The sequence below is a fragment of the Neoarius graeffei genome, chromosome 22, assembly GCF_027579695.1.
Source record: "Neoarius graeffei isolate fNeoGra1 chromosome 22, fNeoGra1.pri, whole genome shotgun sequence".
Taxonomy (NCBI): Eukaryota; Metazoa; Chordata; class Actinopteri; order Siluriformes; family Ariidae; genus Neoarius; species Neoarius graeffei.
This window is the reverse complement of record NC_083590.1, coordinates 48,109,701-48,127,656: the sequence shown is the minus strand read 5'-3', so window position 1 is coordinate 48,127,656 and position 17,956 is coordinate 48,109,701. Positions and strand designations below refer to the sequence as shown.

Genomic DNA, 17,956 nt, shown 5'->3' with positions numbered 1-17,956 from the left:
ATAATTAGTTCTACATGAATCATATGGGAGCTGTATCAGAGACAATTTAAGTAAAAATGGGGATTCGTGACACAAAGTTAAAAGGAAGGTAAAAAAATAAATAAAAGAGAAAGAAAAACAAGAAGGAAAAATTACACAAAAAAGAGACAATTGGCCTAAGAGAAAAACCACCCAACCCCCCCAACCCCCACAACCCCAAAATTGAAACAGTAAACATAACAGACAAATGATTCTGAAGCTCGTCCGCCAGAGCGGCGAGTAGCCAGAAATGGTAAACATGCATCCGATTAATTGTGTTGTGTTAATCCTGCTCCTGAACTAAAAAGGCATTATACATTGAACCAGCAAATAATCAATAAGTGAGGAAATAAATGGAGCTGTAAGGAGAGAGAACACGTCATTGAAAAGCAAACAGCAAGATAGCCACTAAAGGCGACCTCAAAGAGTGCAGTGTTGCCAGCACCAGTTGCTTTAACCCAGATATCTGAGTAAAAATAAACCCCTCTGGATCACATAGTAAACTAAGCGTCAAAGAGAAAAATGACTGCTAAAAAATTATAAGAACACAAAAGGGGAGAAAAACTGAAAAGTCTTTTGCAGTTCACTATGTCAGGGTAAACATTCAGCCCCTAAATGTTCTTTCTTAACAAATAAACCAGCCAGCCAAAGGCTGGCTATCACCTGCGGTCAGCGCGTTGCTTAATCGGACGGGTCCGCGGCAGATGAGTCCTCCGTAATTGGAACCAGTGGCTGTATACGGTCAGTGGTTGAGATGTGTCGCTCGTAGAATGCCTCTGCGTCCGCTGGGGAGTCGAAGGTGTGCACTCTGTTCCTGTAAGTGAGACGGAGACGGGCTGGGTAGATCATGCCAAACTTGACGCCTTTTTTGTAGAGGAGCCCTTTGACATCGTTAAAGGCTGAGCGCTTCTTCGCCACTGCTGCGCTGAAATCCTCGAAAATTCTGATTCGGTGGCCCTCGTATGAAATATCTTTGTGCGCTTTTGCCCACTTCAGCACCGTTTCCTTTTCAAGGAATCTATGAAACCTAACAATCAGAGCGCGCGGGGCTGCTCGTTTGTTGGGCTGGTTCTGTAAGCTCCTGTGAGCGCGATCCAATACAGGTAGTTCAGACAACAGTCCGCCCAGCAGGGTATGGAACATTTTGGCCATAAAGTCTCTGCAGTCCTTCCCCTCGGTACCCTCCGGTAGTCCCAGGACACGGAGGTTTTGACGCCTAGATCTAGATTCCAAATCTTCCACCTTAGTTTGGAGCGCAGCATTCTCCTCCATTAATGTTTCCACCGTTGATTGAAGCACGCACATATCATGCTCGAGCTGCGTAACGCGGTCGCTATGGTCAGTTAGGGTAGACTCCATTTCCCTGATTGTACCAGCCTGAGTAACTAGCGTAGACTCTATCGACTCCACAGAAGAACGCACAGACTCCAACGAGCTGCTCAACAGAGTAGTCAGTTCGTCAGTCATTGTTTTTCGGAGTTTTTCAAGCTCCACAACCAGTGTCTCAGTGGTTAGCGGAGGACTATCCGCCATGTTGCTAGCAGCAGATTTGTCGGTCGGGGACGGCGTTGTTCTTCCACTGGTTTTCCTCATCTTGCGCATTACTCTTTGTCCTGCAAATAGCTGTAAAGTACTAGTATATTCCAATATCACTCCTAATGTAAGAGGCGTGAAAGGTAAAGGCACTTTCGTTAAGTTATAAACTGGAAAGTATCGGAGCTCAGGCTCACACGTCTTAACACCACATCGCGCAACCGGAAGTCCACCATAGCAGGTTCTATGTACCAGTTCAGAAATTGGGTACCTGCACGGTTTGTTTTTCAACACTTGGTAAACGCCAGCAAATCTTGAACACACCTGAAAGTCATTCGAGGTTGAAGGTTAGCTTTATAGCTGATGGCCTTTCAGACATATCTCCTTCAGTAGTAAAAGCAGAATTTAGACGTTGTGTGGCAACGTGAGCTCGTTGTGTAACGACAGTTATTTAGTGTTTTTGTAACCTTGCATCACACCTGTTACTGTTATTAAAGGCCACAAAGCGTGTGCTACATACTGTATGGGATAAAGATCATCTCACTATGGTATATTTTATATCCTTATCTTGTTAGACAACTTCATCTGCCCTGAAAGGTGCGATCCAGCTCGGCATCGCGCACACAGTGGGCAGCTTGAGCCAGAAGCCAGAGAGAGATGTTCTCATGCAGGACTTTGAAGAAGTGGAGAGCCTTTGCTTTCCCAGGTTTGTTCTTGGATGCGAAGTATTTATGAAGTGCTGCTGCTGTTGCTGATGATTATGATGATAAACATGTTTGAGTGTTACTGCAATTTGTACAGTCCTGATTGCACATGTATTTCCTGAATGTGTTCTTTAACATTTCCTTGTGTTCTCTCTCTCTCTCTCTCTCTCTCTCTCCTCTCTCTCTTTTTCTTTCTCAATAAGCGAGGGCAGTAATTTAACCCCTGGCCACCACCATGGAGACTTCAAGTTTAAAACCTATGCTCCACTTGCCTTCCGCTACTTCAGAGAGATGTTTGGGATTCGGCCTGATGACTACCTCGTAACGTTCTTCACTTACTTTGCATTACTTCCATCTGTTTTTCTAAAAAAAAAAAAAAAGTCCTTAAAGTGTCTATTGTTGACTGATGTCGAATCATGTCTACAGTGTTTTGCAAAAGTATCCCCCCCCCCCCCCCCCCCCCCCCCCCCTTGGTGTTTGTCCTGTTTTGTCGCATTACAATCTGGAATTAAAATGGATTTTTGGAGGGTTAGCACCATTTGATTTACACAACATGCCTACCACTTTAAAAGTGCAAATTGTTTTATTGTGACACAAACAATAATTACGATGAAAAAACAGAAATCTGGAGTGTGCATAAGTATTCACCCCCTTTCATATGAAACTCCAAAATAAGAGCTGGTCCAACCAATTCACTTCAGGAGTCACATAATTAGCTGATTAAGATCCACCTGTGTGCAATCACATGATCTGTCACATGATGTCTGTATAACTCAACCTGTTCTGGAAGGACCCTGACGCTGCAACACTACTAAGCAAGCCACATGAAAACCAAGGAGCCTCCAAACAGGTCAGAGACGAAGTTGTGGAGAAGTATAGATCAGGGTTGGGTTATAAAATATATCCCAAACTTTGAATATCCCAGGGAGCGCCATTAAATCCATTATAGCAAAATGGAAAGAATATGGCACCACTACAAACCTGACAAGAGAAGGCCGCCCACCAAAACTCACAGACCGGGCAAGGAGGGCATTAATCAGAGATGCAACAAAGACACCAAAGAGAACACTGAAGGAGCTGCAAAGATCCACAGTGGAGATGGGAGTATCTGTCCATAGGGCCACTTTAAGCCGTACACTCCACAGAGTGGGCGGGGCTTTATGGAAGAACGGCCAGAAAAAAGCCATTGCTTAAGAAAACACGTCTGGAGTTTGCCCAACAGCATGTGGTAGACTCGCCAAACGCATGGAAGAAGATTCTCTGGTCAGATGAGACTAATGCCGCTTTTCCACTACAAACGCGGCTGAGCCGTGCCGTGCTGAGTCGAGCTGAGCGGGGCTGTTGGAGTTGCATTTCGACTACAACCGCGCTGAACCGTGCTGGCTGGAAGTGGGTGGACACATTGGGTGGAGTTAGCGAAAGTGGGTGGACGTCACGTGATGTCGTTAAGCAGCGCAAACAGTGACATCAGTGACAGTGGCGGAACAAGTCAGAGCCGGGCCGGGGGCGGGGCAAATGACCGGGCACTTTATTAAAGCTTATCATAACATCATTTTAGGCTACAAAATGTCCGCAACTGCGGTGTTTACCAATTTCAACACTACGGGGTGCAACTATGTTATTTAGTACATCAAGTCCTTCAAACGAACATGTAACTCAGAAACAAAAAACATTAGGATACTGTACATGGCTCATAATAAAACATCAATAGCCTATACTGCGCACATTATTTGAAGGGCATACGAATGAGCGCTCAGAGGTTGCAACGGTGACAGGAAGAGTCAGAAATAAAAGGAGGGCGGTGCAAACCTCACTGAATGCACTGTGTTTACCAATTTCAACACTCCGGGGTGCAACTATGTTGTTTTGTACATTAAGTCCTTCAAACGAACATGTAACTCAAACAAAAAAACATTAGGTGACATACTGTACATGGCTCATAATAAAACATCAATAGCCTACTGCGCGCATTATTTGAAGGGCATACGACGAGCCTTGCGCTCCGCGAACTCGTCCACGATGCTCTGTATGTCACTGATTCAGTGATCTTTTAAGCGGTAGTCTCACGACCCGAATAGTAAACAATAAACATGGAGGACATGGAGTCATTAGTGTTGCTGGTCTTGGTGCTGTGGCTTGTTGTCACCGACAACGCGGACAGATACTGGCAAGAGCGTATAGATGAGGCGAGGCGCATAAGGCTTCAGAAATTCTCGTAATTCGTAATTCTTCTTCTTCCGGGTTTACGGTGTTTACAGATCCCAGCGCGCTCGCGGGGCGTGTGTGGGCATGTGAGGACACTCCTCCTCACCAATCAGTGCACAGGGGAGTGTCTGCTCACGCCCCCAGCCTCACTCGGCACGGTTTGGCTCGCTTCAGCCCCACTCCAAAACCGTGCGAGTTTTAGGGGCTAAGCAGGGCTCAAACGAGCTGAGTCGTGCCGGTTTTTGGTAGTCGAAACGCGAGCCATGTCGGGCTGAAGCGAGCTGAAGTGAGCTGAAAAAGGGTAGTGGAAAAGGGCCATAAAATTGATCTTTTTGGCCATCATGGGAAACGCCATGTGTGGCATAAACCCAACACCCTGAGAACACCATTCCTATAGTGAAGCATGGTGGTGGCAGCATCCTGCTGTGGGGATATTTTTCATCTGCAGGGACAGGAAAGCTGGTCAGGACTGAAGGAAAGATGGATGGCACTAAATACAGGGCAATTCTGTAATTCTGGAAAACCTGTTTGAGTCGGCCAGAGGTTTGAATCTGGGATGAAGGTTCACATTCCAGCAGGACAATGACCTGAAACATACTGCTAAAGCTACACTGGAGTGGTTTAAAGGGAAACACTGAAATGTCTTGGAATGGCCTAATCAAAGCCCAGACCTCAATCCAGTTGAGAATCTGTGACATAACTTGCAGATTGCTGTACATCAACACAACTCATCTAACTTGAAGAAGTTGGGGGGGGAATACCTATGCACACTCCAGATTTTTGTTTTTTTCATTGTAATTATTGTTTGTGTCACAATAAAACAATTTTCACCTTTAAAGTTGTAGGCATGTTGTGTAAATCAAATGGTGCTAACCCTCCAAAAATCCATTTTAATTCCAGATTGTAATGCAACAAAACAGGACAAACACCAAGGGGGATGAATACTTTTGCAAGCCACTTTATATAAACAAAGTTAAATGCTATTTCTGAACGTACCCATGAAGTTTTTAATCAGATAAATGGATCAAATGTGTTGTATGGTATGTACGTGTTTTACGTGGAAACCTTTAAACAACAGAACCTGCATGAGTAATGTCAGTGATGAACAAAAATCATAATTTGTTCCACCAAGGAGGTTATGTTTTCAGTGCAGTTTGTTTGCCTTTGAGCAGGATTGCACAAAACCTATCAACCCGATTTCCATGAAAATTGGTGGATGGATGTAGCATGGGTCAAGGAAGAACCCGTTAAATTTTGGGGCGGATCTGAGCCACAGGGCGGATCTACGCATTTGCTTTCACTTTTGTTAACATTATGAGAGAGCATTTGCCATAGTTCTTAAAATCCGGTAGTGAAGTTCATTGGTGATGAAACATCGCCGGTGTAGAAACATGGAGTCCATTATCACAATCCACATTCATGGGTACTGGCAATCTTTTTTTGGGATACTCACATAGGCACATGTATTTCCAAAATATTTGGAATTATCCAGACGTATAAAGTGGTTGCATTTGTAGATTTCTGTATCGTAGAAGAGTTGACTATTGTCCTTTGCAGCGATCTACACTCTCCAAGTACCTTTAGAGTTCTATGTTTAGCTAATTGAGACTCCTGCTACTGAAATCCCAGTACATGACATGGAAGATTGTGGCATATTATGTAACCTAGCTACAGTCGGCTCCAGAATTATTGGCACCCTTAGCAAAAATGGTTGTTAAAAAAGGTTATTTAGCTTATGCCCAGGTCAGACAGCAGGCTGCAAGTAGTTTTCAACTACTTGCGTCTACCTGCGATAATAGTCACAGGTAGACGCAAGACTGGTCTTGTGTCATCGCACGACGACGCAGAGTGTTGCAGAGGGTCTTTAGTAGAGGCAGGTTGACACAAGTGGATCACAATCTGTTCGCATTTCAGCTGCGATTCTCTTCCAGTCGGTGCAAATAGCAGGTTGACGCATATAGAGGCAGGCAGTTGTGCAACGTTTATGCGACCAATCGCAGGTTGAAGCAGGTGGTGGCAGCTAGACGCAGGGGAAGACAAGTCTTTAGAGATGGCTGCGATGCATTGCAGGTAGACGCAAACTGCACCTGCAAATAGTTTACAACAACCTGCGAGCAGTCTTATGGCCTTATATTTTTTTAAAGGTTCTCTGTGCACTGCGTCTAGCTGCGTCTGCTTCTGACCTGGTTGATTCAGCTTAAAAACTCTGCGTCTTGCAATACGTCTGACCACAGCGAAGGATTTGACGCAAAACATCTACGTCTACCTGTGATCAGTCACCACCTGACCGATCGCAGGTCGCAGCATGCGTCTTTCTGTCGTCTGACCTGGGCATTAGTTTCACCCTGAAACCGATTACAAATATATATATTTTTTAATTTTCTTAAAATACGTTTTCAATTAAATGTTAGCTTTCTTTCATAATTAATTTCAGTGGTAATGAAATAATGAATAATTCTGGAGCCTAATTTCCTACACATTTTAACTAAACGCAAACTGAACTTACAGTTCTGAAACATAAACAATCCCCTGATGTACAGTGCTGAGCGTAAATGAGTACACCCCCTTTGAAAAGTAACATTTTAAACAATATCTCAATGAACACAAACAATTTCCAAAATGTTGACAAGACAAAGTTTAATATAACATCTGTTTAACTTATAACGTGAAAGTAAGGTTAATAATATAACTTGGATTACACATTTTTCAGTTTTACTCACATTAGGGTGGTGCAAAAATGAGTACACCCCACAACAAAAACTACTACATCTAGTACTTTGTATGGCCTCCATGATTTTTAATGACAGCACCAAGTCTTCTAGGCATGGAATGAACAAGTTGGCGACATTTTGCAACATCAATCTTTTTCCATTCTTCAACAATGACCTCTTTTAGTGACTGGATGCTGGATGGAGAGTGATGCTCAGCTTGTCTCTTCAGAATTCTCCAAAGAAAATAATTTCTTTCCACCACAAAGGTGAAGGCTACAAGAAGATCAGCAAAGCTTTACTTATCAGTCAGAATACTGTAGCAAAAGTGGTACAAAAATTTAAGAAAGATGGAACTACAACCATCTCACAGAGACGTCCAGGTCGTCCACGGAAGTTAACACCTCGACAGGAGCGTCTTCTGATGAGGAGGGTTGAAGAAAATCGGCATGCAAGTTCACTGCAGTTATCTAAAGAAGTAGAAAGCCAAACTGGGGTGACTATTTCCCGTGACACAATACGGCGTACACTGCAGAGGAATGGCATGCATGGATGCCGTCCACAAAAGAAGTCTCTCCTAAAGCCCAGGCACAAAAAAGCCCACCTAGAGTTTGCCAGGGCCCATGCTGACAAAGAGGAAGACTACTGGGACTCTATACTCTGGAGTGATGAGACCAAGATAAATGTTTTTGGAACTGATGGCTTCAAAACTGTATGACATCGCAAAGTTGAGGAATACAAAGAAAAATGCCTGGTGCCTGCAGTGAAACATGGTGTTGGCAGTGTCCTTATGTGGGGCTGCATGAGTGCTGCTGGTGTCGGGGAGCTGCATTTCACTGATGGCATCATGAATTCACAGACGTATTGCTCTATACTGAAAGAGAAGATGCTACCATCACTCCGTGCCCTTGGTCGTCATGCACTTTTCCAACATGACTAAACACACATCTAAGGCCACTGTTGGATTTCTGAAGAAGAACAGGGTGAAAGTGATTCAGTGGCCAAGTATGTCTCCTGATCTGAACCCAATCGAACACCTATGGGGAATTCTGAAGAGACAAGTTGAGCATCACTCTCCATCCAGCATCCAGTCACTAAAAGAGGTCGTTGTTGAAGAATGGAAAAAGATTGATGTTGCAAAATGTCGCCAACTTGTTCATTCCATGCCTAGAAGACTTGGTGCTGTCATTAAAAATCATGGAGGCCATACAAAGTACTAGATGTAGTAGTTTTTGTTGTGGGGTGTACTCATTTACGCTGAGCACCGTAAATGAACAGCTGTCCTTCTTGACCTGCCTTCTTGCTTGTTTTTGTCCATGTTATTTGGTCACAAATTCAGCCAGTGCTGAAAAACGCCCTCCAACCCGACTATTCAAGCTCGTATCCACATATAAATATGATAATATTAAGTAGTGTTTAGATAAATAATGTAATTGAAAGATGATTAAAAATATGAACCCATTAAGAACGGATACCACAGATGATATTGCATCATGTACTGGTGTTGTGAGGAAGCACGATGCGGATTCCTTTATTTGTGAATGTGCTTGTGTGTTCTGCAGTATTCTCTGTGTAACGATCCGCTGATAGAGCTGTCAAACCCTGGGGCAAGCGGATCTGTGTTTTATGTCTCCAGCGATGATGAGTTCATCATTAAAACTGTCCAGCACAAGGAGGCAGAGTTCCTGCAAAAATTATTGCCTGGGTACTTTATGGTGAGAAAAATGTTTTGTGTCTGACTTCTGTTGTGGGTTTTTTGTTTTTTTAGTCTGCAATGCTTTGAAACTGTTTTTACTCTCATGCCATGGTCAGTGTATGTATTCAGTGACATTTACGAGAGATTTTCCCACATGTAATTCACTTTTTTGTGTATCGAAGATCTCTGCTTCAGCAGACATGTCTTGTAAACAGGGCTTTGAACCGGTTCAAGGAACGAAAACGAAAACCGGGAACTTTTTCTATTTCATATGGAACAGAAACGAAACCAGAAACTTTATTATTTTTTATGTTCCGGAACAGAAACGCTTATTAAAAATAATGGTAACCGGTTAATACCGGTTTTTATTTCGTTCCTCAAAGTTTCCGTAGCCTACAAATAAAAAAGTCATTCTTCTCCTGCGCAAGTTTCTATGACCCGCTGGGGTTCACTTCCTGTGTGACGTTCGCTGACTGAATGGAGAGAGCGGGAGGGTGGACTACTATCACGTCTCCACATCTTAAATAAGAGGTAAATATTGCAGTCTATCGTTATTCGAAAACGTCAATTTCAAACACGATATCAATATATTTGTCCACGTTAATGAGAGGCTCGCGAACATTAAATGACGTTAACCTCTGTTAGCCTATCAATGCATAGGGCCTGACTAGCCTTTGGTAACACACTAAACGAATTATCTTTCATTTTTGGCACTTTTTCTGTTTGTGTAGATGGGAAGACATACTGAGAATCCAAATCGCCAACATTTGAAATAATAATTGTTTTGAATTATTTCTTGTCTTATTTAATGAAGGTTGTAATAGAATTAGCCTACATTTGGCTTAAGCTGGATGAGACAGAGACATAATTTTATAGCCATTTGTTAAACAGCTGACGGGGAACGTAATTAACCGTTCCGGGAACGAAATTTTTTTGTACTAACCGGTTCGGGAACGTCTATTTAATGGTGGAACCCAAAACCGGAAACGTTAAAATTCCGTTTCTGTTCGGAACGAACCAATAGGAAAAAAATTCTGGTTCAAAGCCCTGCTTGTAAAGTCCCATGTACTTATCTTACCTTTTAAATTATCACAGCAATGCAAGTACATTTAAAAAAAAAAAGCATACATATTTACCTGTTTTTATCCCCTGCTGGCCGAAAGGCCTGAAGGGGGATTATGTCGTGGCGATTTCCATCCATCCGTTCGTCCCGGGAAGGGTGCTCACCTTCTGAAATCGACTCCTCTCACAATTTTTGGAGGAATTTCACAAAACTTGGCAGGATTCTTTGTTACATCTTGGTAATACACATATTCTAATTTCGTTCAGTTCAGTCGCAATTTACCAGAGTTACAGCCCTTGATTAACAAAATTATCTCATCTCATCAACTCCTTTCACAATTTGTGGAGGAATTTCATCAAACTTGGCAGAAGGTTTTGTTATATGACAGTTATACGCATATTGAAATTGCGTTTAATTTGGGCAAATTTTCCCAGAGTTATGTCCTTGATTATTAACAAACTTGTACTTTGGCAATTTCATCAAAGTGTGCTTGCTTTCTGAAATCAACTTCCCTCACAATGTTTATCCCCCGCTGGCCGAAAGGCCCGAAGGGAGATTATGTCGTGGCGATGTCTGTCCGTCCGTCCGTCCTGGGAAGGGTACTCACCTTCTGAAATCAACTTCTCTCATGATTTTTGGAGGAATTTCATGAAACTTGACCAGATTCTTTGTTATATGTCGGTAATACATGTTTTGCAATTTTGTTCAAGTCTGTCGTATTTGCCAGCGGGGGATATTGTGCTCTCAGAGCACCCTTGTTTAAACTTGTCTAGAATTCTTGCAGCAAACTTAATGACTGGATCATGTTCACTAAGAAGGATACATGAAACTACTGCACCTTCAAACTTTTTATACGAAAAATCAAAAAGAATTTCCAAATGGGACAGGATTTGTTGTGAGATTTGCACCAGGGTACTTAAGGAAGCAACACTTTTCAGTGATATTCAGTAATCGTGAGGCTGTTTCAAATTTAACAATGTAAATGCACATTCGAAATATGGATATGCATATGACTGGTCGGTTGGCATATTCTTATGCATTTTATATATATATTTCACTAATTTACTAACACCCTCCCCCAGAACCTGAACCAGAACAAGCGTACACTGCTGCCAAAGTTCTATGGGCTCTACTGCATTCAGGCTGGAGGGAAGAACATTCGCATCGTGGTAATGAACAACCTGTTGCCATGCGCTGTTCCCATGTACCTCAAATACGACCTAAAGGGTTCCACGTACAAGCGCCGTGCTTCACCTAAGGAGAGAACGAAGAGCGTTCCCACCTATAAAGACCTGGACTTCATACAGGACCTGCCTGATGGCCTACTCCTGGAGACGGAACACTACAATGCACTCTGCAAGACCATCCAACGAGACTGTCGGGTGAGGGGTGAAAAAAAAATGTCTTTAAAGCCATATTTGTGTGTGTGGTGTCATGCTAATTCCCAGTCACCTTTCCCCAATCATACGACAGCTACTAAGTGGGAAGGATGAACGCTAACACTAAGCGCCGTCCGCCGTCTTCTGCATACATGAGCTGGAGATAGGCTAGTATCGCTGTGATTAACAGAAGAGAAACCGAGACCCAACCAGAGTGAATCCTCAAGGTTTGAACTTGCAAAGATCAGGCGAACACCTGCTAAAGCCCTATTCTGACATGATTTAGTTTTATCTACAGAGGTGGGGTAATCTAATTATTACCGAAATAACTTTGATTTTATATATAGCGGACCCAAAAATAACCTGGACATTTAGCCACGCTTCCAGATGTATGAATTTCGCTGCATTAGAAACCAACATGTCAAACAAATAATTAATATCCTAATCGTAATTAGGGAAAAAAAAGTGTTTGGATACTTAAAGTGCATATCACGGGTAAATTCAGGAGCAAGATCAATGTGATTCTCCTATTTTATATTCAACTTTGGTCAAATATCTGTAACATTCTGCATTCTCTGCAAATTTTTTTTACCTTGTGCAATACCAGAAAAATTCAGTTGAAATCGAGCCATTTGAGGCGAATTGGGCCGCCTCTGAAAAAACTTGGCATTTGGATTTCCCGGCAAACATTGATTTTCGTGACGTCGCGTGCGGGACGCCTCCTTCTGAATCCTACGTCAGCGCTGGTTTGTTTATGAGAAAACGACCTGGTGGTTTTCTGCAAATTTCTTCAACGTTATCGCGTAATTATTAAAATGGTTAACAGATGTATCGTAGGAGGGTGTAGCAACACCAATCTTGATGGGATTAGTACTCATCGTTTCCCACATTGTGCTCAGGTGACAATGCAAAATCGCTAGCTGCTAAACTTGGTCTACACAGGCTGTGCACTGAAACCGTGCAAAGCTCGCGCAGCCTGCTGGCGCTTCCGCAGGTAGCGTCACAAATCTGGCTCCAGACTCCCTTGGGATTTTTCCAGACGCGTTTTGTTATTTTATTTTTTTCTGCTGTAGACAGATGGCCTTGCGCAAAATTACCATTCTGGATGAGTGTGTAAAGGGACATTCTTTCATATAAAAAAATTTAATTTGGTCCAGGATATGACGCGGTACGCGGTGGTCCGGACTACCGTTGTGGTCCGGACCACGCCGTTTTCAGGTGTGGTCCGGACCACCAAGTTCAGAAGACAAATAAATTTTAAATTTTCAGCTACTTCTTCCCCTAATTTAGAATAAATTCTTTCCTTTGCCCTTTCTTCTGTTGCTTTGTAGTCTCTAGCACATTTTTTCTTATTCCTTAGAAGCTGTTCATAACCACCCTGAGACATAATGACGAAAGTTGGTAAAATTATTTTTCACTTCCCTCGTGGCAGCTCCCGCTTTTTTACATGCGTTAGAACTGGTATCTTTTATTGCGCGTGTGTTTTACGCATGCATTTCTCTTCCGGTTTGAGAAAAAATAACAAATGATGTACGACTTTGTAAAAAAAACTCGTATTAAATGACAAACACAGTATGATTTTGGTAAGTTTTTATTTATATCGTAATATAATACAGCATACGGTGAACCGGACCACAATCCAGGAAAAATAATTAATTAATGCCCTCGTTTTGTATGGAAAATACGGTGATCCGGACCACCGCGTACCGCGTCATATGCACTTTAAGATTATTCTGGTTGTCACAGTTAGTCCGTAGTTAATGTGATGAACTACACCATGTGGTTACTCTGCTAGGGGACCGGGACGAAATGAAAGGTCATTCACTACACGCAGCCACTATAAATGACCCTAGAACCAGCTGGTTAAAAGCAATTGCAAAAAAGGCTAAGAAGAGGGAAAGTTGTTCAAAGATGAATGACGTGTGAAGGAAAAGGGACAATTGAGAGTAAAATCAAGAAGAGATGAGAAACAGGAGCAAGGATTGCTTCAGACATCAATAAGAATTACCAGATACAACTAGAGCACAGAGTATTCAAAACCGGATCAGTGTGCATGGGGACACAGAGAGAGTAACGTGGAAACAGTTCATCACTTTTAATAGCGATGAAAGCAAGAGTGACGTTTACAAAAGAACACACAGAGGAAGACCACAGCTTCCGCAGGTCTGTCTTCGTTCAAAGATTGAACTGGGGTGGCTCTGGTGGAACAGCGTTTATGTGGAGAAAGCAATGAGATGAAATCCAATCAAACTACACTAAAGGTACTATAAACACAGAGGTGTCTGGTGTTTCTTACAGTAGTGTTAGTGAGCTTGTGGTCAGTGGCAGTGTTGTAGTCGAGCCACTAAACCTTGAGTCCCCAGTGTTCAAGTCCGAGTTATTAAAGAAAATTTCAAGCCGAGTCGAGTCCGAGAACAAGACTGTTTCAGCATATCTGTGAAGATACTCAGTCATTCAGGTACATAGTAATCTGTGGTTGGTAGAAGAGAGCAACTGGACTTGCTTGAAAAGTCTTGAAGACGTTTCGCCTCTCGTCCGAAAGGCATCCTCAGTTCTGTCTGTCTAATAGGGAGTATCAAGTATTTATCCTCTCATGGATCATCATAGAATCCGAATCAGAATGCTGATGGCTGCATTGTAGGTGGCTGATAGATGTCATAGACACCCACCTCTGTTCAGTGATGGTCGTTCCAGGTTGACAAAAATGAACGATCCTCTCTGGCTAAAGGCCTCTGCATGCTCGTGCGACAAGGCTTTCGCAGATAGCTTTTCGCAGACAGTTGTAATTTATCGTTGAGCGGGGAGTAATAGGCGTGCGCAATGTTATTCACCGGCACAACGCAAGGGGGCGCGAAGTCGCTAGGAGTAGTTGGTGGGTGTGGTTAGTGGAGTGTTTATCCTCCGGTTACTTATAATGACTAGAACTTTTTTTTTTTATAATGACTAGAACTGGAGTCGTATAGATGTAAGTACTTCCTCAATCAACCGTTCTTCGTGCTGCTCCATCTTCGCTCGTGTTTTTAAAAATGCCGGTCGTGAAAACAAAACAAACCGGGAAAGTAGGGAAGCGGAAGTGCGTGTACAGCGGATGTAGAGTGGACCAATCAGAGCCCTCTTGTCTGCGGCGCTGTCTGCGAGGCTTCTGCGGTGGTCACAATTTTTGGGAGGTGCGCGCAGAGCGTCTGCGAAGGTGGGGGGGGCTACGCAGACACTGTCTGCGACACCGTCTGCGAGGACTGGGTTGTCAGCATAAATTGGCCTTAAGATGTCTGCCAGTTTTCTGGAAGTCCTCTCATACTCCCGCACCAGTCGAAGGGATCTCATCCCAAAGTGCGTAGAAACATATCTGTGAAGATACTCAGTCATCCAGGTACACAGTAATCTGTGGTTGAAAACTGGCAGACATCTTAGCCAGAGAGGACCGTTCATTTTTGTCAACCTGGAACGACCATCACTGAACAGAGGTGGGTGTCTATGACATCTATCAGCCACCTACAATGCAGCCATCAGCATTCTGATTCGGATTCTATGATGATCCATGAGAGGATAAATACTTGATACTCCCTATTAGACAGACAGAACTGAGGATGCCTTTCGGACGAGAGGCGAAACGTCTTCAAGACTTTTCAAGCAAGTCCAGTTGCTCTCTTCTACCAACCACAGATTACTGTTTCAGCACCATTAACGTTAGTTTGTTCCTGAACATGACGTATGAACAGGTGAATGTGCTTCTCTTTGTCAAGGAGTGTGAAGTATTCTGTCAGAGATGGTTGGGAGACGGATGTAAGTGCAGAAGGTGTGTTTATTAATACAAGTGAAGACGGTAAACAATCCAGAACAGCAGGCAAAATCGTAAAATGGTGAAACAGGCAACAGATTGAGCGAGGCACAAACAGGCTATCATGGACTCAGCAGAATCAAAGACAAGAAACAGGAAACCAAGCAAGGAAATAAGGCTCAATAATGTGTCATCAACGCAACTCAATACTTCGCAAACTGGGTGTGTTTTCATAGTTTTTATATTGGCGCTCTGATTCTGCCATGATCCTGTGCAGGTGCGAGTCGTTTATGGCGCGCGAGAGTCCGCTTGGTGCGTGCGCTGTCTGTGGCGCACCCGAGAGTCTATCTGATGCACGCGCCAAGGCGGGCAGGTGTGACACTCTTACACGAAATTAGTACAAAAATGAATGTAGGTATAAATATCTTATGCCAAATTATTATGGCATGTTACAAAAAATAAAGAAAAAGTCAGAGTCCTCGTTTCCAATTTACGAGTCCGAATGCAGTTAATGCATGAGTCATCAGTGCTCAAGTCCATGTCAAGTCATGAGTCCTTAAAATTAGGGCATGAGTCCTGGACTCGAGTACTACAAGCCTGTCAGTGGCATCTCATCTCATTATCTCTAGCCGCTTTATCCTGTTCTACAGGGTCGCAGGCGAGCTGGAGCCTATCCCAGCTGACTATGGGCGAAAGGCGGGGTACACCCTGGACAAGTCGCCAGGTCATCACAGGGCTGACACATAGACACAGACGACCATTCACACTCACATTCACACCTACGCTCAATTTAGAGTCACCAGTTAACCTAACCTGCATGTCTTTGGACTGTGGGGGAAACCGGAGCACCCAGAGGAAACCCACACACCCGGAGGAAGCCCACGTAAGTGGTATCATGCGAGAAAATTATTCAATCAACAGAAGTGGAGTTTTGTATTGTTTGTTTGGGTTTTTTAAACAGGATAACGATCTAAAGAATACCAACCCCATCTTTTAAAACAGTATGTCCCAGAACCCTGAACTAAACCCTGCAGTGTCAGTGCTCTAATGTGGATGAACTACACAATCTGTTTTTTTTTTTTTTTTTTTTGGGGGGGTGAAAAATAATTTGGTTACAGTACGCTAGTGGTATCTTTCTTTAAAAAAAAAAAGAAACTTGGTTTGATGTTGTTTTGGAGTGAAATTCATACATTTGTAAGTATAGCTTAAGTGTCCCAAACCCTGATACCAAAAAAGTTGAGACGCTGTGTAAAAACAGCGTCTCAAAAAAGAATGCAATGATTTTGCAAATCCTTTTTGTCCTGTATTCAATTGAGTATCATAAAAAAAGATATTTAATGTTGAAACTGATAAACTTTATTAATTTGCGCTAGCAGCGCTGGCACAAATTGTTACTCAGGATCTTTCTACTTTATTCTTCTTATTCTTATTGTTATTATGTTCTTTAGGGCGTTGTTTCTCCCTCAATTTTCAACCAATCATCAAATTTCACATGAAGAATTCCTCTGGGTTGAATTACATTGCTATGACTTTTGGTGCTGATCTGGATCACTGAACCGGAATGATCCATGAAAAACTGGATGATTTTTTTTTTCAATCACTCTGTCAATTTTCATGATTGAAAAAAAAAATCATTTAAAAAAATTTTGCTCAGGGCGGCTGGACGCAACTTTTCCTCACTAAGCGTCATTCTCTGTCGCTTACCGTTCTAGATTTATAGGGTGCTGCCACACCCGCACGCATTGGCTGACTCTCACACACTCTGGATGGCGTGCATTATGAACTGATTCAAATCTGCACTGGAAATTTCATGGTGCAATCAGCCCACATGTATAAGGATGCAAAAGATTAACTCAGGTTGCGAAGTATTGAGTTGTTTAGACACCTTACCGAACCGTGCGTTGTTTGGATTTCCTGGTTTCTGAATTCCTAGTTCCTGTTCCTTGTCCTTTGATTCTGCCTTTATCTGTGCCTGCGATATTCTGTTTGTGCCTCGCCCTACCTACTGCTGCTTGTTTATCCTTTCTGATTTATGCCTGTCTCTGATTACACTTAATAAATATCTTCTGTAGAGACGTTCGTCTTCATCCATCCCGGACAGGTGCGGTGACCAGATGTCCTGCTTTGTAACAGCTAGCACAAATTACCATGACTTTAGTCACAGTCTCTATCTAGTTGTTGTTGTTGTAGTTGTTATTTTTAATAAATATACACTCAGTCTGAATGTGATGCCTGTAGCCTGTTCCAAAAAAGTTGGGACAAGGGCAACAAAAGACTGGGAAAGTTGTGGAATGCTCAACAAAACACCTCTTTAGAACATTTTCCAGGTTAACTGGTAATTTGAAAGGCTCAATTGTTCACAAGCATGGACGGGGTGAGGTTCATCACTTTGTGAAAAACTGTATAGGCAAATAGTCCAACAGTTTAAGAACAATGTTTCTCAATGTACAATTGTAAGGAATTTAGGGATTTCACTATTGACAGTCCGTAATACCATCAAAAGATTAAGAGAATACAGAGAAATTGCTGCACATAAGGGGTAAGGCCGGAAAAAAAAAACATTTAAACGCTCGTGACCTTCGATCGAGGCACTGCGTTAAAAAACAAGAAGATCGTATAAAGGACATTACTACATGGACTTGGGAACATTCCAGAAAGCTGTTGTCAGTAAACACCGTTTGTTATTGCATCTACCGTGCAGAGGGAAAGCCACAGAAACACTGCCGAATTCTCTGGGCCTGAAACATCAGAGATGGACTGACGCAAAGTGGAAAAGTGTGCTGTAGTCTGATGAGTCCATATTTCAAATTGTTTTTGGAAATCATGGACGTTGTGTCCCCAGTCTAAAGAGGAAAAGGATCATCCAGATGGC

General features: G+C 42.7%; 1 protein-coding gene across 5 annotated transcripts in view; it reads left to right on the top strand.

The window, feature by feature from the left end:
* pip5k1aa (phosphatidylinositol-4-phosphate 5-kinase, type I, alpha, a) overlaps positions 1–17,956 on the top strand; it is a 118,685-nt gene that overhangs the window by 47,094 nt on the left and 53,635 nt on the right. For all 5 annotated transcript variants that reach the window (XR_009651223.1, XR_009651222.1, XR_009651221.1 and 2 more), the window contains exons 5-8: positions 2,127–2,257; positions 2,459–2,576; positions 8,731–8,883; positions 11,010–11,309. Coding sequence is in view for 2 of the 5 variants with exons in the window: in XM_060904890.1 (XP_060760873.1) it covers positions 2,127–2,257; positions 2,459–2,576; positions 8,731–8,883; positions 11,010–11,309 (702 nt within the window). In the remaining 3 variants the exon portion in view is untranslated. The remainder of the gene's footprint in view (positions 1–2,126; positions 2,258–2,458; positions 2,577–8,730; positions 8,884–11,009; positions 11,310–17,956) is intronic.